The 21,375-nt window shown below is 42.5% G+C and overlaps 1 protein-coding gene across 1 annotated transcript; it reads left to right on the top strand.

Moving 5' to 3' along the window:
- Positions 1–3,435: 3,435 nt before the first annotated feature.
- Positions 3,436–19,490, top strand: LOC121584654 (sia-alpha-2,3-Gal-beta-1,4-GlcNAc-R:alpha 2,8-sialyltransferase-like). The gene is made up of 4 exons (XM_041900670.2): positions 3,436–3,962; positions 6,330–6,452; positions 6,646–7,203; positions 18,147–19,490. Exons 1-4 carry the CDS (start codon positions 3,799–3,801, stop codon positions 18,427–18,429), a joined length of 1,128 nt encoding a protein of 375 aa, XP_041756604.1. The 5' UTR covers positions 3,436–3,798; the 3' UTR covers positions 18,430–19,490.
- The last annotated feature ends 1,885 nt before the right edge of the window (positions 19,491–21,375 follow it).

The following is a 21,375-nucleotide window of genomic DNA, read 5'->3' as shown; positions in this document are numbered from 1 at the left end:
TGTAATTTTTATCATAGGTACACTTCAACTGTGAGAGACGGAATCTAAAACAAAAATCCAGAAAATCACATTGTATGATTTTAAAGTAATTAATTTGCATTTTATTGCATGACATAAGTATTTGATCACCTACCAACCAGTAAGAATTCCGGCTCTCACAGACCTGTTAGTTTTTCTTTAAGAAGCCCTCCTGTTCTCCACTCATTACCTGTATTAACTGCACATGTTTGAACTCGTTACCTGTATAAAAGACACCTGTCCACACACTCAATCAAACAGACTCCAACCTCTCCACAATGGCCAAGACCAGAGAGCTGTGTAAGGACATCAGGAATAAAATTGTAGACCTGCACAAGGCTGGGATGGGCTACAGGACAATAGGCAAGCAGCTTGGTGAGAAGGCAACAACTGTTGGCGCAATTATTAGAAAATGGAAGAAGTTCAAGATGACGGTCAATCACCCTCGGTCTGGGGCTCCATGCAAGATCTCACCTCGTGGGGCATCAATGATCATGAGGAAGGTGAGGGATCAGCCCAGAACTACACGGCAGGACCTGGTCAATGACCTGAAGAGAGCTTGGACCACAGTCTCAAAGAAAACCATTAGTAACACACTACGCCGTCATGGATTAAAATCCTGCAGCGCACGCAAGGTCCCCCTGCTCAAGCCAGCGCATGTCCAGGCCCCTCTGAAGTTTGCCAATGACCATCAGGATGATCCAGAGGAGGAATGGGAGAAGGTCATGTGGTCTGATGAGACAAAAATAGAGCTTTTTGGTCTAAACTCCACTCGCCGTGTTTGGAGGAAGAAGAAGGATGAGTACAACCCCAAGAACACCATCCCAACCGTGAAGCATGGAGGTGGAAATATCATTCTTTGGGGATGCTTTTCTGCAAAGGGGACAGGACGACTGCGCCGTATTGAGGGGAGGATGGATGGGGCCATGTATCGCGAGATCTTGGCCAACAACCTCATTCCCTCAGTAAGAGCATTGAAGATGGGTCGTGGCTGGGTCTTCCAGCATGACAACGACCCTAAACACACAGCCAGGGCAACTAAGGAGTGGCTCCGTAAGAAGCATCTCAAGGTCCTGGAATGGCCTAGCCAGTCTCCAGACCTGAAGCCAATAGAACATCTTTGGAGCTGAAAGTCCGTATTGCCCAGCGACAGCCCCGAAACCTGAAGGATCTGGAGAAGGTCTGTATGGAGGAGTGGGCCAAAATCCCTGCTGCAGTGTGTGCAAACCTGGTCAAGACCTACAGGAAACGTATGATCTCTGTAATTGCAAACAAAGGTTTCTGTACCAAATATTAAGTTCTGCTTTTCTGATGTATCAAATACTTATGTCATGCAATAAAATGCAAATTAATAACTTAAAAATCATACAATGTGATTTTCTGGATTTTTGTTTTAGATTCCGTCTCTCACAGTTGAAGTGTACCTATGATAAAAATTACAGACCTCTACATGCTTTGTAAGTAGGAAAACCTGCAAAATCGGCAGTGTATCAAATACTTGTTCTCCCCACTGTATGTCCAAACTTGACACATTCCAGGTGACATTAAGCACAATGGTGAAATGATTTTCTTCCTAGGATGTCAAACCCGTGCGCTGACTGTTTCAATCAATGGGAAATACCCAACATATTGGTACGTTTGTGCAAGTTTCTACCAGTTAAATAGGATAATATTCAGTAAAAGTTTCCTATACACCATGTTATTGTAATGTGTTTGTGAGATAATATGCAGGATGATACTGTATTCTATGAACGGTGACTTGTATGTAAATGTTATTTGTGTTAGAGAATGATGGTGATTGTTGTCTATTGAGATTCAGTACATGTGCAAAATATTTATATTTAAACAAGTAAAAAAGTACATAACTTGTAAAAAATAAAATGAAGAAAAAGTTGTATCATGCTTTGTGAATAGGCCATCTTATGTTACTGTATATCAACATATTGTTATAAACGAACCATGTTTACTTGAAAAAAGAACCCTACAAATAAGAGTAGTATTTTTAAACCTTGTTGTGTATTCCCTATTATTGTTAATTTTGTTTAACAAATCCCATATGAATCATCCACTATATACACAAAAGTATGTGGACACGCCTTCAAATTAGTGGATTTGGCTATTTCAGCCACACCCGTTGCTTACAGGTGTATAAAATCAAGCACACAGCCATGCAATCGCCATAACATTGGCAGTAGAATGGCCTTACTGAAGAGCTCAGTGACTTTCAACGTGGCACTGTCATCGAATGCCACCTTTCAAACAATTCAGTTTGTCAAATTTCTGCCCTGCTAGAGCTGCCCCGGTCAACTGTAAGTGCTGTTATTGTGAAGTGGAAATGTCTAGGAGCAACAACGGCTCAGTGGTAGGTCACACAAGCTCACAGAACGGGCCTGCCGAGTGCTGAAGCGCGTAGGGTGTAAAAATCGTCTGTCCTCGGTTGCAACACTCACTACCGAGTTCCAAACTGCCTCTGGAAGCAACGTCAGCACAAGAACTGTTCATCTGGAACTTCATGAAAGCAAGCCTAAGATCACCATGAGCAATGCCAAGCGTCGGCTGGAGTGGTGTAAAGCTCGCCGCCATTGGACTCTGGAGCAGTGGAAACGCATTCTCTGGAGTGATGCTTCACCATCTGGCAGTCCGACAGACGAATCTGGGTTTGACAGCATACAATGACATTCTAGACGATTCTGTGCTTCCAACTTTGTGGCAACAGTTTGGGGAAGGCCCTTTCCTATTTCAGCATGACAATGCTCCCGTGCGCAAAGCGAGGTCAATACAGAAATGGCTTGTCGAGATCGGTGTGGAAGAACTTGACTGGCCTGCACAGAGCCCTGACCTCAACCCCATCGAACACCTTTCGGATGAATTGGAACGCTGACTACGAGCCAGGCCTAATCGCCCAACATCAGTGCCTGACCTCACTAATGCTCTTGTGGCTGAATGGAAGCAAGTCCCCGCAGCAATGTTCCAACATCTAGTGGAAAGCCTTCCCAGAAGAGTGGAGGCTGTTATAGCAGCAAAGGGGGGACCAATTCCATATTAATGCCCATGATTTTGGAATGAGATGTTCGATGAGCAGGTGTCCAAATACTTTTGGTCATGTAGTGTATATGTTACTCTTCATGAGATGTACAAGTTTGTAGGGAAATCCCTTATTGCGATGCTGATCAGGCTTCCACATTTGCGAAATATCATCAAGGCAAAGGGTGGCTATTTGAAGAATCTCAAATATAAAATATATTTTGATTTGTTTAACACTTTTTTGTTTACTACATGATTCCATATGTGTTATTTCATAGTGTTGATGTCTTCACTGTTATTCTACAATGTAGAAAATAGTACAAATAAAGAAAAACCCTTGAACGAGTAGGTGTTCTAAAACTTTTGACCGGTAGTGTATGTGAAATTATTTCCTGGTGACAGGGTGCGTAACAGAGCAGTGAGATGTTTGCTGGATTGATGCGTTGAGGTAAATTTCAGACGCATCGCCCTAATGGTATTAAGCTGGCTGGAGAGAAATTGCAGTTTAGCGCGAAGCCAAGGCTGCAGGGATGATGAGAGTGCACGAAGACGCATCGCCAAGGCAGCCGACTGCCATCCAATGACTATCCTGCCATCTCAACCGCAGTGCACATTTGCCGTCCGTTTTACATGAGAAAGCATGTTTATTTTTTATCATAATACCAATACTTATAGCCAAAATCAACATCTCGATTCGAGGTGATGAAGGCTCGCACATTTTCATCGCTTTTCTTCAAGGAATGAAAACGCTCCAAGATGGTCCGCATCTCAAACGCCCTGGGTTTGGTCATATTGATTGTTGCTCTTCTCATTTTATCCTTAATAAGTTATGTGTCCATTAGAAAGGACAGCATCTTCTCTTCCACAAAATATGACAACATGGGAGGACCACCACGGATAATGTTCCACGCAGGATTTCGGTGAGTAGGCTAAACCAAGACCTTGAAGCTCATACTTGTTTCTTTTGATATGACTCAAAACCCCTGAAATTGTCAGAGAAGATGTGATTTATGTCACTGACAAGGCGCACGCGTGACAATTTTTCCCCCAACAATCTTTATGATCGATTATGTCCACATTGTTCTGTAGGCTATGGCATTATATGGCTAACTGCATCAGAGGAGTCAGGGCCTTAATAAATAATCAAAATAAAGAATATTCCTCTGCACGCGGCAGTAGCCTAATCTAATGCAAATCCCTGCATCAATTACATTTCATTTTTTTATGAAAATTCAACTGTAGAATCATTGACAGGAGGTTAGTGTTTAAATGTTTTTTTAAAATGTCCATATGTGACAAAAAATCGTTGCTCCACTAGGAGCCCGATTTCAAACAAGAGAACTGTCCAAGGTGCTGAATGATCGAATCGTGCCTATTGTGACAAGACCACGCCTGAATGCATGCTATGAATGGCTTTGGTCAGTGCTGTCTGGAATCCTTGGGACGTCCATACCTTAAACCCTTAACCCCTACCCTAACCTTAACCCTTACCTAACCCTAACCTTAACCCTTAACTTAACCATTTTAAATGTCAACTTCAATGTGGTAGGGATGTCCCACGGATCCCGGATAGCACGGACTGAATGGGTTTGGATACGTAATAAATAATCGAAATAAATAATATTACTCTGCACGCAGCAGTAGCCTAATCTAATGCAAATCCCTGCATCACTTACATTTATGAAAATTCAACTGTAGAATCATTGAATGTCCATAAGAATGTCCATAAGTATTCACCCCCCTTGGATTGTTTTTCTTTACATTTTATTGCCTTACAAAGTGAGATTGAAATGGATTTAATGTGTATTGTTTGTCATTGATCTACACAAAATACTCCATAATGTCAAAGCGAAAAGAAAATTCTACAAATGTTTCCAAATGAATACAAATTCATTAACTAAAATATAGGCTAACGTTAGTCTTTGCATAAGTATTCACCCCCTTTGTTTAGGTAAGCCTAAATTAGTTTAGGAGTAAAATTTGGCTTAACAAATCACATAATAAGTTACATGGACTCACTCTGTGTGAAATAATAGGGATTGATATGATGTTTGAATGACTACCCCTTCCTCTGTCCCCCATACATGCAACCTCTCTAAGGTCCCTCAGTCAGGTATTGAATTTTGAGCACAGATTCAACTACAAAGACCAGGGAGCTTTTCCGAAAGCCTCATAAAGAAGGGCAGTGATTGGTAGATGGGTAACAATAACTAATCAGACATTGAATATCTCTTTAAGCATGGTCAAGTTAATAATTATGCTGTGTATGATGTATTAAGCCACAAAGACACAACAAAGATACAGTCATCATTCTGAATTGAGCTGCAGGACAGGAAGGAACTGCTCAGGGATGTCACCATGAAGAACAGCTACAGAGCTACAGACTGATGGGAGAAAACTGAGGATGGATCAACAACATTGTAGCAACTCCAAATAATGACCTAAATGACTGAATGAGTGAAAATAACAATACAGAGTAAATATGAAGAATATAAATATTTTAAAAACATGCATCCTGTATGCAACAAGGCACTAAAGTTATACTGCAAGAAAACACGGCAAAGGAATACACTTTTTGGCCTAAATGCAAATTGTTATGTTTAGGGCAAATCTGCCTCCTTAGTTTCATAAAAAGAAACGGGATTGCGCAAAGCACATGCAAAAATCCTATTGGAAAACCTGCTTCAGTCTGCTTTACACCAGACACTGGGAGATGAATGACCCTTTCAGCAGGACATTGACCAGGCCAAATCTACACTGGAGTTGCTTACCAAGAAGCCAGTGACTGTTCCTGAGTGGCCAAGTTAAAGTTTTGACTGAAATCTGCTTGAAAATCTATGGCAAGACTTGAAACTTGCTGTTTAGCCATGACCTCCAACACATTGAAAGAGCTTGAAGAATGTAGAAGAATAATAGGCAAATATTGCACAATCCAGGTGTACAAAGCTCTTAGAGACCTACACAAGAAGACACACAGCTGTAATCACTGCCCAAGGTGTTTCTAACATATATTGGTTCAGGGGGTGAATACTTTTCTAATCAAGGTATACTAGTGTTTCATTTTTCATTAGAAATGTTACTTTTTTTGACATTTTGATATTACAGAGTATTTTGTGTAGATCGTTGACAAAAAATGGAAATTAAATCCACTTTAATTCCACTTTGTTACACAATAAAATGTGAAGAAATCCAAGGGGGTGAATACTTATGATACCCACTGTAATGCTTACAGTACATGCTGACAATATCAACAGTGTCTTTACTAAGGGAAACCCTATTCCTCTCAGGTCACAGTTTGCCCTGAATTTCCTGGACCCATCCTTCATCCCATTAACCCATGCTCTGAACGAGGAGCTGCAAGGGAAACCCTCCAAATGGAAATTCAATAGGACAGCTTTTTATCAGCAAAGGTATTATGATTATGTGGGATATCTGTAATAATCTGTAGAAACATTTCTATTGTTTGTAAAGCAGTTTAACAGAATACTGTTTGTGTTTAGTAAAACATTACAGTTTATTTGCCATTTGCAGTTGGCTACATAACTGCATTTTGTTGAAACAGCAGCTGTGAGCTGATATTTTGATCTGTTTACTACCTTTCAGGAAAGAGATCTTCCATTACATCGATGTGGCCAACAACTTCTCCCTCACCAAGAACGGTGTGCGCGTCGGCCAGCTGATGCACTTCGACTTCTCCAGTCACAAGTATGTCTTCTCCATAAACAACAACCTGAAGTCACTGCTTCCTGATGCTTCGCCCATCCAGAACAAGCACTACAACGTGTGTGCCGTGGTGGGTAACAGTGGGATCCTGACAGGCAGTCACTGTGGGCCAGAGATCGACAGCGCCGACTTTATCTTCCGCTGCAACTTCGCCCCTACCGACTCCTACTACAAGGATGTGGGCCGGAAGACCAACCTCACCACCTTTAACCCCAGCATCCTGGAGAGGTACTACAACAACCTGCTGACCATCCAGGACCGGAACAACTTCTTTCTCAACCTGAAGAAGCTGGAGGGGGCCATTTTGTGGATCCCTGCGTTTTTCCTCCACACCTCGGCCACCGTCACACGGACCCTGGTGGACTTCTTTGTTGAGCACAAGGGGCAGCTGAAGATCGAGCTGGCCTGGCCGGGAAACATCATGCAGGATGTCAACAAGTATGGAGTATGGAGGGACTGAGTTTATTGTGCCAGAGTTCTGAGCATCAGAGCAGTCATGAGTGGTTTTGTTCTCACTTTGACACCCTTGTTACTACAAGCTGTACAGTCAAAAAAAATGCTGGGTTGCAGGCATTGGGTCACTTAGTTGGGTTGTGTTCTTTAAAAAGAGTGAGGTTGGGTTGTTGATGCTGGGTTATTGAGATATAAACCAACAGAGGCATGGCTTAATAGGGGCATGGCTTTCAGATAGTTATTTTTGGCCACTTGTGATGGTAAATGTAATTTCTGTTCATCTGTTCTATTGTATTATTACAGCATGTTAAGGTTGAACACTGACAGTTTTGAAGCGTTTATGAGGCTTACAGAAGGCCTACAGAAGTTGATGTGTTCCTAAAAGGAAAACTCCACCCAAAAACCATATTTTGGTATTTGTTTCAAAATGTTTTGCATGTCAGCAATCAAGTTAAGATATATAACTTTCAAAATATAGAAATACAGCCGGTATGATTCATTTTGCATCATATGATGCTACGCCCCTAATAAGCCACTGTTGCGTTCCCCAGCAAGAAAACCAAATAATGTCGCTCAAACAGAGTCACTGACCACAACCAAAATGAAACAGGTGGGGTTTTAGGAGGGGTTCTGAAAGACACTCATGGGGGTGTCCACTGAAAGTTGACTAGCAACAACAGCTGGGACCTAAAAGACACCCACCAATGAGCGCCCACTAAATGTGCCCAAGAACAGGCAAACAAAATAAAAAGTGGAGCAAGACAAAAACAGGGAAGATCAGATAAAGGATTGTATTTCTAGAAATCAAATAGGGAGTGCCAACAAAAAGTGTTAACTCTCTACATCTCTCAAGACAACTGGAGCACTGGGCCAGCCACTCTCAAATATCACCTGGGTCAGCACAGGTGAAACACCTTCCCACTAACGAGATGACAACGAGGTGACACCAATCGGTGCGCCCCACGTGCTAACGTGCTAATGTTTATCCTCAAAATATACATGGAAAAACCAAAGCCTGTAACACCTTCCTCCTTAAGACAACAAATATAACCCATATGTTTGTTGGACAAGTTTGCTCACAACCAACAGAAAATAACTTCCATCTCACAACATGATCAACTTAAATGCGTCGCTACTTAAATGCGTCACCTTCTCCAATATAAATATGGTGTCTACTGGCTGTCAATAACAGCCACTTTTTTTTTTTATATATATATATGTACTTAAAAATATATATATACACTACTGGTCAAAAGTTTGGACACACCTACTCATACAAGGGTTTTTCTTACATTGTAGAATAATAGTGAAGACATCAAAACTATGAAATAACACATATGGAATCATGTAGTAACCAAAAAAGTGTTAAACAAATCAAAATGTATTTTATATTTGAGATACTTCAAAGTAGCCACCCTTTGCTTTGATGACAGCTTTGCACACTCTTGGCATTCTCTCAACCAGCTTCATGAGGTAGTCACCTGGAATGAATTTCAATTAACAGGTGTGGCTTCTTAAAAGTTAGTTTGTGGACTTTATTTCCTTCTGAATGCGTTTGAGCCAATCAGTTGTGTTGTGACAAGGTAGGGGTAGTGTACAGAAGATGGCCCTATTTGGTAAAAGACCAAGTCCATATTATGACAAGAACAGCTCAAATAAGCAAAGAGAAATGACAGTCCATCATTTCTTTAAGACATGAATGTCAGTCAATACTGAACATTTCAAGAACTTTGAAAGTTTCTTCAAGTGCAGTCGCAAAAATCATCAAGGGCTATGATGAAACTGGCTCTCATGAGGACCGCCACAGCAATGGAAGACCCGGAGTTACCTCTGCTGCAGAGAATAAGTTCATTAGAGTTACCAGCCTCAGAAATTGCAGCCCAAATAAAACATCTCAACATCAACTGTTCAGAGGGGACTGTTTGAATCAGGCCTTCATGGTCGAATTGCTGCAAAGAAACCACTACTAAAGGACACCAATAAGAAGAAGAGACCTGCTTGGGCCAAGAAACACGAGCAATGGACATTAGACCGGTGGAAATTTGTCCTTTGGTCTGGAGTCCAAATTGGAGATTTTTGGTTCAAACTGCCCTGTCTTTGTGAGACGCGGTGTGGGTGAACGGATGATCTCCACATGTGTAGTTCCCACCGTAAAGCATGGAAGAGGAGGTGTTATGGTGTGGGGGTGCTTTGCTGGTGACACTGTCTGTGATTTATTTAGAATTCAAGGCACACTTAACTAGCATGGCTACCACAGCATTCTGCAGCAATACGCCATCCCATCTGGTTTGGGCTTAGTGGGACTATCATTTGTTTTTCAACAGGACAATGACCCAACACACCTCCAGGCTGTGTAAGGGCTATTTGACCAAGAAGGAGAGTGATGGAGTGCTGCATCAGATGACCTGGCCTCCACAATACCCCAACCTCAACCCAATTGAGATGGTTTGGGATGAGTCGGACGGCAGAGTGAAGGAAAAGCAGCCAACAAGTGCTCAGCATATGTGGGTATTTTGTTTTGTTTAACACTTTTTTGGTTACTACATGATTCCATATGTGTTATTTCATAGTTGTGATGTCTTCACTATTATTCTACAATGTAAAAAATAGTAAAAATAAAAATAAACCCTTGAATGAGTAGGTGTGTCCAAACCTTTGACTGGTAGAGTATATATACAGTGAGGGAAAAAAGTATTTGATCCCCTGCTGATTTTGTATGTTTGCCCACTGACAAAGAAATGATCAGTCTATAATTTTAATGGTATGTTTATTTGAACAGTGAGAGACAGAATGACAACAAAAAAATCCAGAAAAACGCATGTCAAAAATGTTATAAATTGATTTGCATTTTAATGAGGGAAATGAGTATTTGACCCCTCTGCAAAACATGACTTAGTACTTGGTGGCAAAACCCTTGTTGGCAATCACAGAGGTCAGACGTTTCTTGTAGTTGGCCACCAGGTTTGCACACATCTCAGGAGGGATTTTCTCCCACTCCTCTTTGCAGATCTTCTCCAAGTCATTAAGGTTTCGAGGCTGACGTTTGGCAACTCTAACCTTCAACTCCCTCCACAGATTTTCTATGGGATTAAGGTCTGGAGACTGGCTAGGCCACTCCAGGACCTTAATGTGCTTATTCTTGAGCCACTCCTTTGTTGCCTTGGCCGTGTGTTTTGGGTCATTGTCATGCTGGAATACCCATCCACGACCCATTTTCAATGCCCTGGCTGAGGGAAGGAGGTACATGGCCCCGTCCATCGTCCCTTTGATGTGGTGAAGTTGTCCTGTCCCCTTAGCAGAAAAACACCCCCAAAGCATAATGTTTCCACCTCCATTTTTGACGGTGGGTTCTTGGGGTTATAGGCAGCATTCCTCCTCCTCCAAACACGGCGAGTTGAGTTGATGCCAAAGAGCTCCATTTTGGTCTCATCTGACCACAACACTTTCACCCAGTTCTCCTCTGAATCATTCAGATGTTCATTGGCAAACTTCAGACGGTCCTGTATATGTGCTTTCTTGAGCAGGGGGACCTTGCGGGCGCTGCAGGATTTCAGTCCTTCACGGCGTAGTGTGTTACCAATTGTTTTCTTGGTGACTATGGTCCCAGCTGCCTTGAGATCATTGACAAGATCCTCCCGTGTAGTTCTGGGCTGATTCCTCACCGTTCTCATGATCATTGCAACTCCACGAGGTGAGATCTTGCATGGAGCCCCAGGCCGAGGGAGATTTTCATTTATTTTGTGTTTCTTCCATTTGTGAATAATCGCACCAACTGTTGTCACCTTCCACCAAGCTGCTTGGCGATGGTCTTGTAGCCCATTCCAGCCTTGTGTAGGTCTACAATCTTGTCCCTGACATCCTTGGAGAGCTCTTTGGTCTTGGCCATGGTGGAGAGTTTGGAATCTGATTGATTGATTGCTTCTGTGGACAGGTGTCTTTTATACAGGTAACAAACGGAGATTAGGAGCACTCCCTTTAAGAGTGTGCTCCTAATCTCAGCTCGTTACCTGTATAAAAGACACCTGGGAGCCAGAAATCTTTCTGATTGAGAGGGGGTCAAATACTTATTTCCCTAATTAAAATGCAAATCAATTTATAACATTTTTGACATGCGTTATTCTGGATTTTTTTGTTGTTATTCTGTCTCTCACTGTTCAAATAAACCTACCATTAAAATTATAGACTGATCATTTCTTTGTCAGTGGGCAAATGTACAAAATCAGCAGGGGATCAAATACTTTTTTTCCCTCACTGTATATATATATATATATATATATATATATATATATATATATATATATATTTATTTATTGCCTAAAACTCCGAAGTTTTTGAGAGACATAGGAAAAGTCAAGTACGTTTCTATAACTCTCATCCCCTTGGAACGATCCCAAACAAAACGAATCACCAAAACGGCAAAACGTGCAGTCAAAATAAATTGTGAGCTAGGGCTACACACTGGCCAAACACAAAACACAAAACCTATTGACTGCCCACCCTTGAAAGACAATCAGCAACCAAGTTCTCCTTCCCACGGACATGTCTGATTTCAAGGGGAAACTCCTGCAATATCCGTAGTAACTTTCCTCTCATGATTTTCCTCAGTGGAATGGCCTCAGGGAAACGAGTGGCAGCGCACATGTTGGTCAAGAGAAACTGGTTACTACTCTTTGCTTTGGGCAAAGGACCAACACAATCCAACAGAACCCTGCTGAAAGGTTCATCAAAAGCAGGAATAGGCTGCAAAGGTGCAACCGGCACAGCTTGGTTCAGTTTACCCGGCAAACGTGACAGGATTTACAGTAAGACACAACATCCTGTTTCAGACCAGGCCAGAAGAAGTTACGTAAGATACGGTCATACGTCTTGTTGACTCCAAGATGGCCTGCCACGCTACCATTGTGAGCCAACCTCAGTATCTCTTGTCGAAGCATAACTGGAACGACAATTTGAGATACACTGGGCCAATCGTCTTGCCCAGAAGTGGCGCGAGAACGCCATTTCCTCATTAGAACACCTCTGTCAAAGTAACCCTCACAAACTTAATCAAACTCCTCCTCTGGACGTATCTCAGCAAAAAAAGGGGAGAGGGAAACAGCTTTACTCTGTTCAGCAATCAGCTGCTTCCTAGACATCAAAGTATCAACTGTAGGGACCCTCTCTTCCTTCAGCGGTCCTACAAACTCGCCCACCTTTGGGGTTTTCAAAGGAGAGGTCAACTCAGGAGTTTTACAGAAATCAGGATCACACAAACGTTTCAGACAGATTGACCATGGTGGGATTGCTGACATCCTCCTCAACACTAGACTTGCTCCCGGCGACTTTCTTAGACATAGCACGTGTAACGGCATATGCTGGGAACATTCTAGGGTACTTTTCTGATAACCCATCAGGTTCCTCTACTCTAGGTTACTTACAAACGACAGGATTTGGCATTACCTTCCCTCTAGCCAAATCGTTTTCAAAAATGAATGAGACCCCGTTCCCCGGTAGGCTAGGCCTCACTCCAATGACAACGGAACCAGAAATAAGATCACACTCGAGTTCCACATTATACAAATGAACTTCCATGCAACCCATCTCAACAGCTTGTACTAACATACTGTAACCAGTTGCTGAAGTGTCAGACAAAGGCAAAACACCCTCCAAAATGAAGAACTGGGCTGCCGCAGTGTCTCGCAGTATCTTCACCGGCTGCTTAACAGCATCGCCACTCTGCAGAGACACAAACCTGTCTGAAACAAAGGGTTCATACACATCTGATACAAAATCTTGTTTAGGAGATACACCAGTCCCAACCTCTCTCTCATTCTTCTGCTTCAACTTAGGACACTGAGAGACAATGTGTCCTTTCTCACGGCAGTAATGACAAAACTGGCGGATACAAAAAAATAGTTTTCTGCTGATCTTTATCTTTGGGCACTGTAGAAAAGGACTGAAACCTCGCAGTAGGAGGGGACTTCTCTGGATTGCTTTTTGCGTAAGGATAAGTACTGGGTGCTTTATTTGTGAAGGTAGTTTTATGTGTCAACACAAACTCATCTGCCAGAACTGCAGCCTTCTTAAGAGTGAGATCCTTGTACTCATAAATGTAGGTAGCAACCCTTTCGTGAAGGCTATTTTTGAACTGCTCGAGAAGAATGAGTGTCTTTAAATCCTCAAGGTTCTTTACCTCTTGAGAACCACAACACTGATCAAAAAGACCTGCTTGTTCACTTGCTAAATCAACATGGCTTTGTGATTCTATCTTTCATAATTTACAGAACTGTTGTCTGTATGCCTCTGGGACCAACTCGTAAACCCGAAGGATAGCAGCTTTAAAAGTTTCATAATCTGAACTCTGGTCAAGAGATAAAGCGATGTACACTTTCTGACTTTTCCCACAAGAACACTTTGTAGGAGCAGTGACCAAATCTCTCGCGGCCATTTTAGGGATGTGGCAATCTGCTCAAACAGAGTAAAATATACATCCACCTCCTTTTCATTGAAAGGTGGTACAAGTCGGCTGTTCCGACCAAGATCAAACTCTGTTGAGGGTGCAGGATGGCCTGATTGGATTCGGAGCGCTTCCAGATCCATCTCTCTTAATCGAATGGCATGCGCACGTTCTTCTTGTTCTTGTTCTAGTCTGGCTTCATATTCTCATTCCCTTTCCCTTTCCTTGTGCTCGTGCTCTAATTTCTGTTGTTCCCATTTTGCCTTTAGTTCTACCTCTCGCAGTTGCATGTCTATGGGGTGTACTCTACCATATCTATCTCTATGGGGTGTACTCTACCACCCGTAGGACCCTTTTCATCATCCTCCCTCTCCGGAAAGATTTCCTCCTCCATCAACTAACTCTTTGAACACTGCTTTTGAATCGGCATGTGCAACTTTGATGTCATAATGCTTTGCATTGATGAGCAGATTCACCTTCGTACATTTATCTAGCTTCTCCCATGTAGGGTTTTCCACAAACGCTTCCAAATTAAAGTCCATGGCTTTTATTTTTATTTTATTCGCCTGTGTGTTTATGCAACTTTCAAAAGGATTCCACCAATCTTATAACCCCGCAGGGCAGATGGCAGTGACAGAAATTCTGCCACAAAAGTGTATTTTGAACACTCAAATATCTGGGCACAGCAGAGCTTCAGAGTAGGTGGTTAGAGCGACTACCATACTCATGGGAAAGAAGATCCCGGACAAGCCCCCATTTTGTTATGTTCCCCAGCTAGAAAACCAAATAATGTCGCCCAAACAGAAGGGGGAACTACCAGAGTCGCTGACCACAACCAAAACAAAACAGGTGGGGTTTTAGGAGGGGTTCTGAAAGACACTCATAGGGGTGTCCACTGAAAGTTGACTAGCAACAACAACTGGGACCTAAAAGACACCCACCATGAGCACCCACTACATTTGCCCAAGAACAGGCAAACAAAATAAAAATCCACACCAAACTTAAAGACAGGAAGTGGAGCAAGACAAAAACAGGGAACATCAGATAAAGGATTGTTTTTCTAGAAATCAAACAGGGAGAACTCTCTACATTTACATTTTTACATTTTCGTCATTTAGCAGACGCTATTATCCAGAGCGACTTACAAATTGGTGCATTCACCTTATGATAGCCAGTGGGACAACCACTTTACAATATATGTATATTTTTTGGGGTGGGGTAAGGGGGGGGTAGAAGGATTACTTTATCCTATCCCAGGTATTCCTTAAAGAGGTGGGGTTTCAAGTGTCTCTGGAAGGTGGTGAGTGACACCGCTGTCCTGGCATCGTGAGAGAGCTTGTTCCACCATTGGGGTGCCAGAGCAGCGAACAGTTTTGACTGGGCTGAGCGGGAACTGTGCTTCCGCAGAGGTAGGGGGGCCAGCAGGCCAGAGGTGGATGAACGCAATGCCCTCGTTTGGGTGTAGGGACTGATCAGAGCCTGAAGGTACGGAGGTGCCGTTCCCCTCACAGCTCCGTAGGCAAGCACCATGGTCTTGTAGCAGATGCGAGCTTCAACTGGAAGCCAGTGGAGTGTGCGGAGGAGCGGGGTGACGTGAGAGAACTTGGGAAGGTTGAACACCAGATGGGCTGCAGCGTTCTGGATGAGTTGTAGGGGTTTAATGGCACAGGCAGGGAGCCCAGCCAACAGTGAGTTGCAGTAATCCAGACGGGAGATGACAAGTGCCTGGATTAGGACCTGTGCCACTTCCTGTGTAAGGCAGGGTCGTACTCTGCGAATGTTGTAGAGCATGAACCTACAGGATCGGGTCACCGCCTTGATGTTAGCGGAGAACGACAGGGTGTTGTCCAGGGTCACGCCAAAGCTCTTTGCACTCTGGGAGGAGGAAACAGAGTTGTCAACCGTGATGGCGAGATCATGGAACGGGCAGTCCTTCCCCGGGAGGAAGAGCAGCTCCGTCTTGCCGAGGTTCAGCTTGAGGTGGTGATCCGTCATCCACACTGATATGTCTGCCAGACATGCAGAGATGCGATTTGCCACCTGGTTATCAGAAGGGGGAAAGGAGAAATTAATTGTGTGTCGTCTGCGTAGCAATGATAGGAGAGGCCATGTGAGGAAATGACAGAGCCAAGTGACTTGGTGTATAGCGAGAATAGGAGAGGGCCTAGAACTGAGCCCTGGGGGACACCAGTGGTGAGAGTACGTGATGCGGAGACAGATTCTCGCCACACCACCTGGTAGGAGCGACCTGTCAGGTAGGACGCAATCCAAGAGTGAGCCGCGCCGGAGATGCCCAACTCGGAGAGGGTGGAGAGGAGGATCTGATGGTTCACAGTATCAAAGGCAGCAGATAGGTCTAGAAGGACGAGAGCAGAGGAGAGAGAGTTAGCTTTAGCAGTGCGGAGAGCCTCCGTGACACAGAGATGAGCAGTCTCAGTTGAATGACCAGTCTTGAAACCTGACTGGTTTGGATCAAGAAGGTCATTCTGAGAGAGATAGCAAGAGAGTTGGCTAAAGACGGCACGCTCAAGAGTTTTGGAGAGAAAAGAAAGAAGGGATACTGGTCTGTAGTTGTTGACATCGGAGGGATCGAGTGTAGGTTTTTTGAGAAGGGGTGCAACTCTCGCTCTCTTGAAGACGGAAGGGACATAGCCAGCGGTCAAGGATGAGTTGATGAGCGAGGTGAGGTAAGGGAGAAGGTCTCCGGAAATTGTCTGGAGAAGAGAGGAGGGGATAGGGTCAAGCGGGCAAGTTGTTGGGCGGCCGGCCGTCACAAGTCGCAAGAGAGGGGAGAAATAAGTCAAAGCATAGGGTAGGGCAGTGTGAGCAGGACCAGCGGTGTCATTTGACTTAACAAACGAGGATCGGATGTCGTCAACCTTCTTTTCAAAATGGTTGACGTAGTCATCCACAGAGAGGGAGGAGGGGGGGAGGGGGAGGAGGATTCAGCAGGGAGGAGAGAGAAGGTGGCAAAGAGCTTCCTAGGGTTAGAGGCAGATGCTTGGAATTTAGAGTGGTAGAAAGTGGCTTTACCAGCAGAAACAGAGGAAGAAAATGTAGAGAGGAGGGAGTGAAAAGATGCCAGGTCCGCAGGGAGTCTAGTTTTCCTCCATTTCCACTCGGCTGCCCGGAGCCCTGTTCTGTGAGGTCGCAATGAGTCGTCAAGCCACGGAGCAGGAGGGGAGGACCGAGCCGGCCGGGAGGATAGGGGACATAGAGAGTCAAAGGATGCAGAAAGGATGGAAGAGGAGAGAGTAGCGGGAGAGAGAGAGCTTTAGCACCAATACTCGGTTACAACAAACCACCAGTGTGTTACCACGCAAAGCAGATCATTCGTGTCCGTGTCTAACGTTGTGTAAAGTTTTGGGTTAGTTTTGACAGTTTGAGTGAGTCCATCGTCAACTTATTCAGCCAGTTAGTTAGCTAGAATAGTTAGCATACTAGCTAGCCATTGCTCTCTGCCAACAAAAAAAACCCTCCTCCCACGGCACGAACACACAGAGAGAGCCAAGCTAACGTTAACTAGTCACCCATGTCCCGAATTCCCTTGAACGACTCTGGTTACCAGTATGTAAAAACGAAACACAAATGTAGGTTATAACTTACCCTTAGTAGCTACTGTTAGCCAGTTAAGTGCAAAGCTAGCCACTGAATCGATTCAGCCAGTTTGCGTCTGTTCGCTAGGTCGTTCCAGCTATTGTCTAGTTAGCTATCCAGGTAGCAACAAGCTAGCTACATTTCGAGTACAGTAGCTACTAACTACCTAACGTTAACGCTTCAGATAATGAGGTTAGAAAAACAGCTGAATGGTAGGCAGCTAGCTGGCATAATTACAGGTACTCTTAAGCGTGAAATAACATTGGAAACAACTATCCACAGTTGCTAATAGTTACCAGTAGCTACCCGCTAGCTAGTCCAGGTAGTGGGTTAGCTAGCCTCGTGCTTCACCGGGCTCAGCCGAATACAATACTTACCTACAATAACCTACGATAACTACCTAGATAAACTACCTACATCTCTCAAGACAGCTGGAGCACTGGGCCAGCCACTCTAAAATATCTCCTGGGCCAGCACAGGTGAAACACCTTCCCACTAACGAGATGAATAACCAGCACAGGTGTAACACATACTGACTAATGAAATATACGTGGAAAAACCAACACCTGTAACAGCCACACCTCCTGAAACTAACCTAAGGATTACATTAAAAAAGACCCAGCATGAAAGTGAATAAAACCCATCTGATGGTTACATTAACCCATGTTTTAGTTAATCCCAACAACCCAACATGTTGGGTTATTTATGCAACCCAACTGTCTGGGTCAAAATAACCCAGCATGTGTTCTGTCCAATATTTACCCAGCGCTGGGTTACCAAAAAAATTAATAAATTGGGTTGTTTTTAACCCCACTTTTTTTTGAGTGTAAATGAACAATTAATTGTCCATAGCTTAAACATAATAGTTTTTATTGTGTTTACTCTTTTCCCACAGATATTGGAAGACCAAGAACCTGTCTCTAAAGCGACTGAGCACTGGTATCCTCATGTACACTCTGGCCTCGGCCATGTGTGAGGAGATCCATCTGTATGGCTTCTGGCCCTTCGGCTGGGATCCCAACACAGGCAAGGAGCTGCCCTACCACTACTTCGACAAGAAAGGAACCAAGTTCACCACCAAGTGGCAGGAGACCCACCAGCTGCCCAGTGAGTTTAAGCTGCTCTACAAGATGCATGGAGAAGGTGTGACCAAGCTGAGCCTTTCACACTGCTCTTAGACATTCCATCCTGGGTGACCGGGCTTAAGAGATTCATTTGGTGGCGCTCCAATACAGCAGCTGACCTTGCGCTCACGTAATACATTTTGCGACTCAAAGCAGACAATGCATGATTTAGAATTAAAACTTTTATATTACGCCTTCACTCTAGAAACACACTATCATATCACCACTGCATCTTGCCTCAGCTTTGTCCAATGTATGTAATTCACACTAACACTTTGGGTTACGAGGAATATGGCAGAATATTCCAGATGTGGATTACTGGTTGACGATGACGTTACAATGTATGTTATGCTGAATATATCACACTATCATAGTACTTATCATACAATATTTCACATCACTTAATTTGCATTGATACCATAATTGTGTGGATAAATAGATCAATAAAACACACATAACCTATTTCAACAAGAACACACAAGGGAATACATTTTATGAAAAATAATCACTATTTCCAAACAGTGTTTTTCATAGTTTAGTGTAGGGGTGGGGTGGGGGGCATACTGTAATTGTTATTAGGCTGTAGCCTTATTTTAAAGGGATTTGATTGTTCTTTTGATATCACTGCTTAGTCTCAGGGAAGGAGTTGAGATCAGTGTTTTTTTCTAATCAGATTCAAATGCCTCCACTGAGGTGCAAACAGACACACTGTCTATTTTCCAGCCCTTTTGAGCATACAGTGAACCGCCACAGGTGCTAGTAGACAGACAATGGGCCCAGCCAGCACACTGCACTGGTATGAGATCGGTTTACAATGCCTCTTTATGTATGTAAATTGCTGCCCTATATAGATAAAGATATTGCATTGATAGCCCTAGTTCCACTATTTTATTGGGATTCTGGTGATAGCTCTGGTAATATTTAAACTTGAGGATGAATAATCTACATTCCAACACCAAGCCATAGAGTGAATTTAGTTACATGTATATTGTTGTTATCATTACCATTAAGAATTAAAGAGGCACTGTGGAGAAATGGCTCCATCATTTCCTGGTTGCAAAAAATTATAATAGTTCGCCTAATTTCAGTTTGTGACAAAACAAGCAAGTATAGTGTAGAGAATCATTGTACCATCTAAACCTCTGTGAAATATATTTTCCATAACCAAACATTTTGTATTTTCAGCTGTTTGAAGCTGGTGTACAAAACCGAAAGTAAAAGACGCAAAAACTAAACTTAAGAACGGGAAGCACATAGAATAGCTTTTTAGACTTGCTTTTCAATGTGAATTTGGTCGGGTCCCCAAAAAGTTACATATCGCAGCTTGTCTTTTAAAGTGTCTGAGTTCTGTTTTAGTTTCAAATGACTTCAAACCTTATCTATTTTCAAAATACCATAGAACATCATGGTGATAACAGTAAAAGGCATTTCACCAATCACTTTTCACATTGTGGGAATCAGTGGGATGCATACTGTAATAGCATTTCTTTCTTTCTTTATTATTGAACCACCTCAAATGAACACTACTTCCTATCTTTAGTCAATAACACAGGGAAACATTTTGCATTCTACCACATATACATTACTTTGACTTTTGAGACATAAACCAGATATTAATGTTTTGATGAATAATTATAGCATCTTGTACAAAGAGCATGATACACTGTTGAATGGCATTGCATGTAAGAGACTAACAAATGTTCAAGGCTAGTTTTATACAGCCTTTTTGAAGAAGATTCCATTTAGAGGGGATAAGGGTGTTTTTTGTTATTATTTGTATTTGAGCTGATATTTTAATTGAAATATCACCAGAAACTTTGTATGAAAGTTGTTTTAAGGCAGAAATTCCTTTCAAACCACTTGGACCAAAATGATTAGGTTTACCTTACTGACAATTGAAATAACTAATGTAACTTTATTTTTTATATCTCTACATTATCTTTACTCTTCTCAAATAAATGTTATATGAAAAATATATAAAGTCAAGCTCCACTATGTTAGAGGATTGGGTATGGATTGGTCATTTTCATTATTTAACCATTGATGTCTGTACAATTACTTTGCTCAAGCGATACCACATGATAGCCACATGACTCACAGCACATGCACTCATTGGGAAGGAAGTGACCCTGCTTATGAGTTCAGATTTACTATGCTCATGAACCATATCATTGGTTCTTTTCAAGTTCTTCAGTTCTAAATGGATGATGTATGCCCACAGAGGTATTTTAGAACATACTAATTTGTTTTCCCATCGTAGGTCTGTCTGTCATCATTATTATGATGCAAATATATGATAGAAATGTGCCATTAGTTTGTTAGGTAGTACTTTACTCTTAGTCCATACCCTGATGGATTTTTCACTTTTAGAATGTTTATTTCATATAAGTAAATATACCAAAGAATGCCCATTAAAACTAGACATGCTAATTTTTCTGAATGTGACGTGATTTGAAATGTTGGCTTAAGTATGGCAACCAATGTACAACAATATATTTAATTCGATGGTGTTTTTTTAATGATGTGTTGACAAATAATTTCCTGACATAGAAAACACTTGGATAGTTGTGTGGTATATTTGCCTTTTCAGTCTCGTCTAATAGGTTCTGTTGGTGAATTATACTGTTTGTACCTCTATGAATGCCCTCCTTTGACTGCTTCCATGTAGTGATCATCACCAAAGAAGACTATAGTACTGCTCACATGAATGAAGGGAATATATTCTCCCCCACATTTCCTTAGAGAAAAATGTCCAATGTGTGTGCTAGTGTGTGCCCACGCTTTTATATTCAAAAGGAAAGGTACCAACAGAACCCAGTGCCATAGCGCAGTTTTGCGGGCCCTCCACAAGGTTCGAGTAAGTTTTATAGCCAATTTCATGCTATTTTACACATTATTCCATGAGGCTGAGAGAAAACTTTGCTGTTTTAGAGCTCAGGGATTCTTGAAAGATGGGAAAATCTCAACTTTTTCCCACAATTATTTGTCTTAATATTAACA

Source organism: Coregonus clupeaformis, chromosome 16, assembly GCF_020615455.1.
Source record: "Coregonus clupeaformis isolate EN_2021a chromosome 16, ASM2061545v1, whole genome shotgun sequence".
NCBI classification, from domain to species: Eukaryota; Metazoa; Chordata; class Actinopteri; order Salmoniformes; family Salmonidae; genus Coregonus; species Coregonus clupeaformis.
The sequence above is the reverse complement of the archived record's forward strand: the minus strand, read 5'-3'. Positions and strand labels throughout refer to the sequence as shown.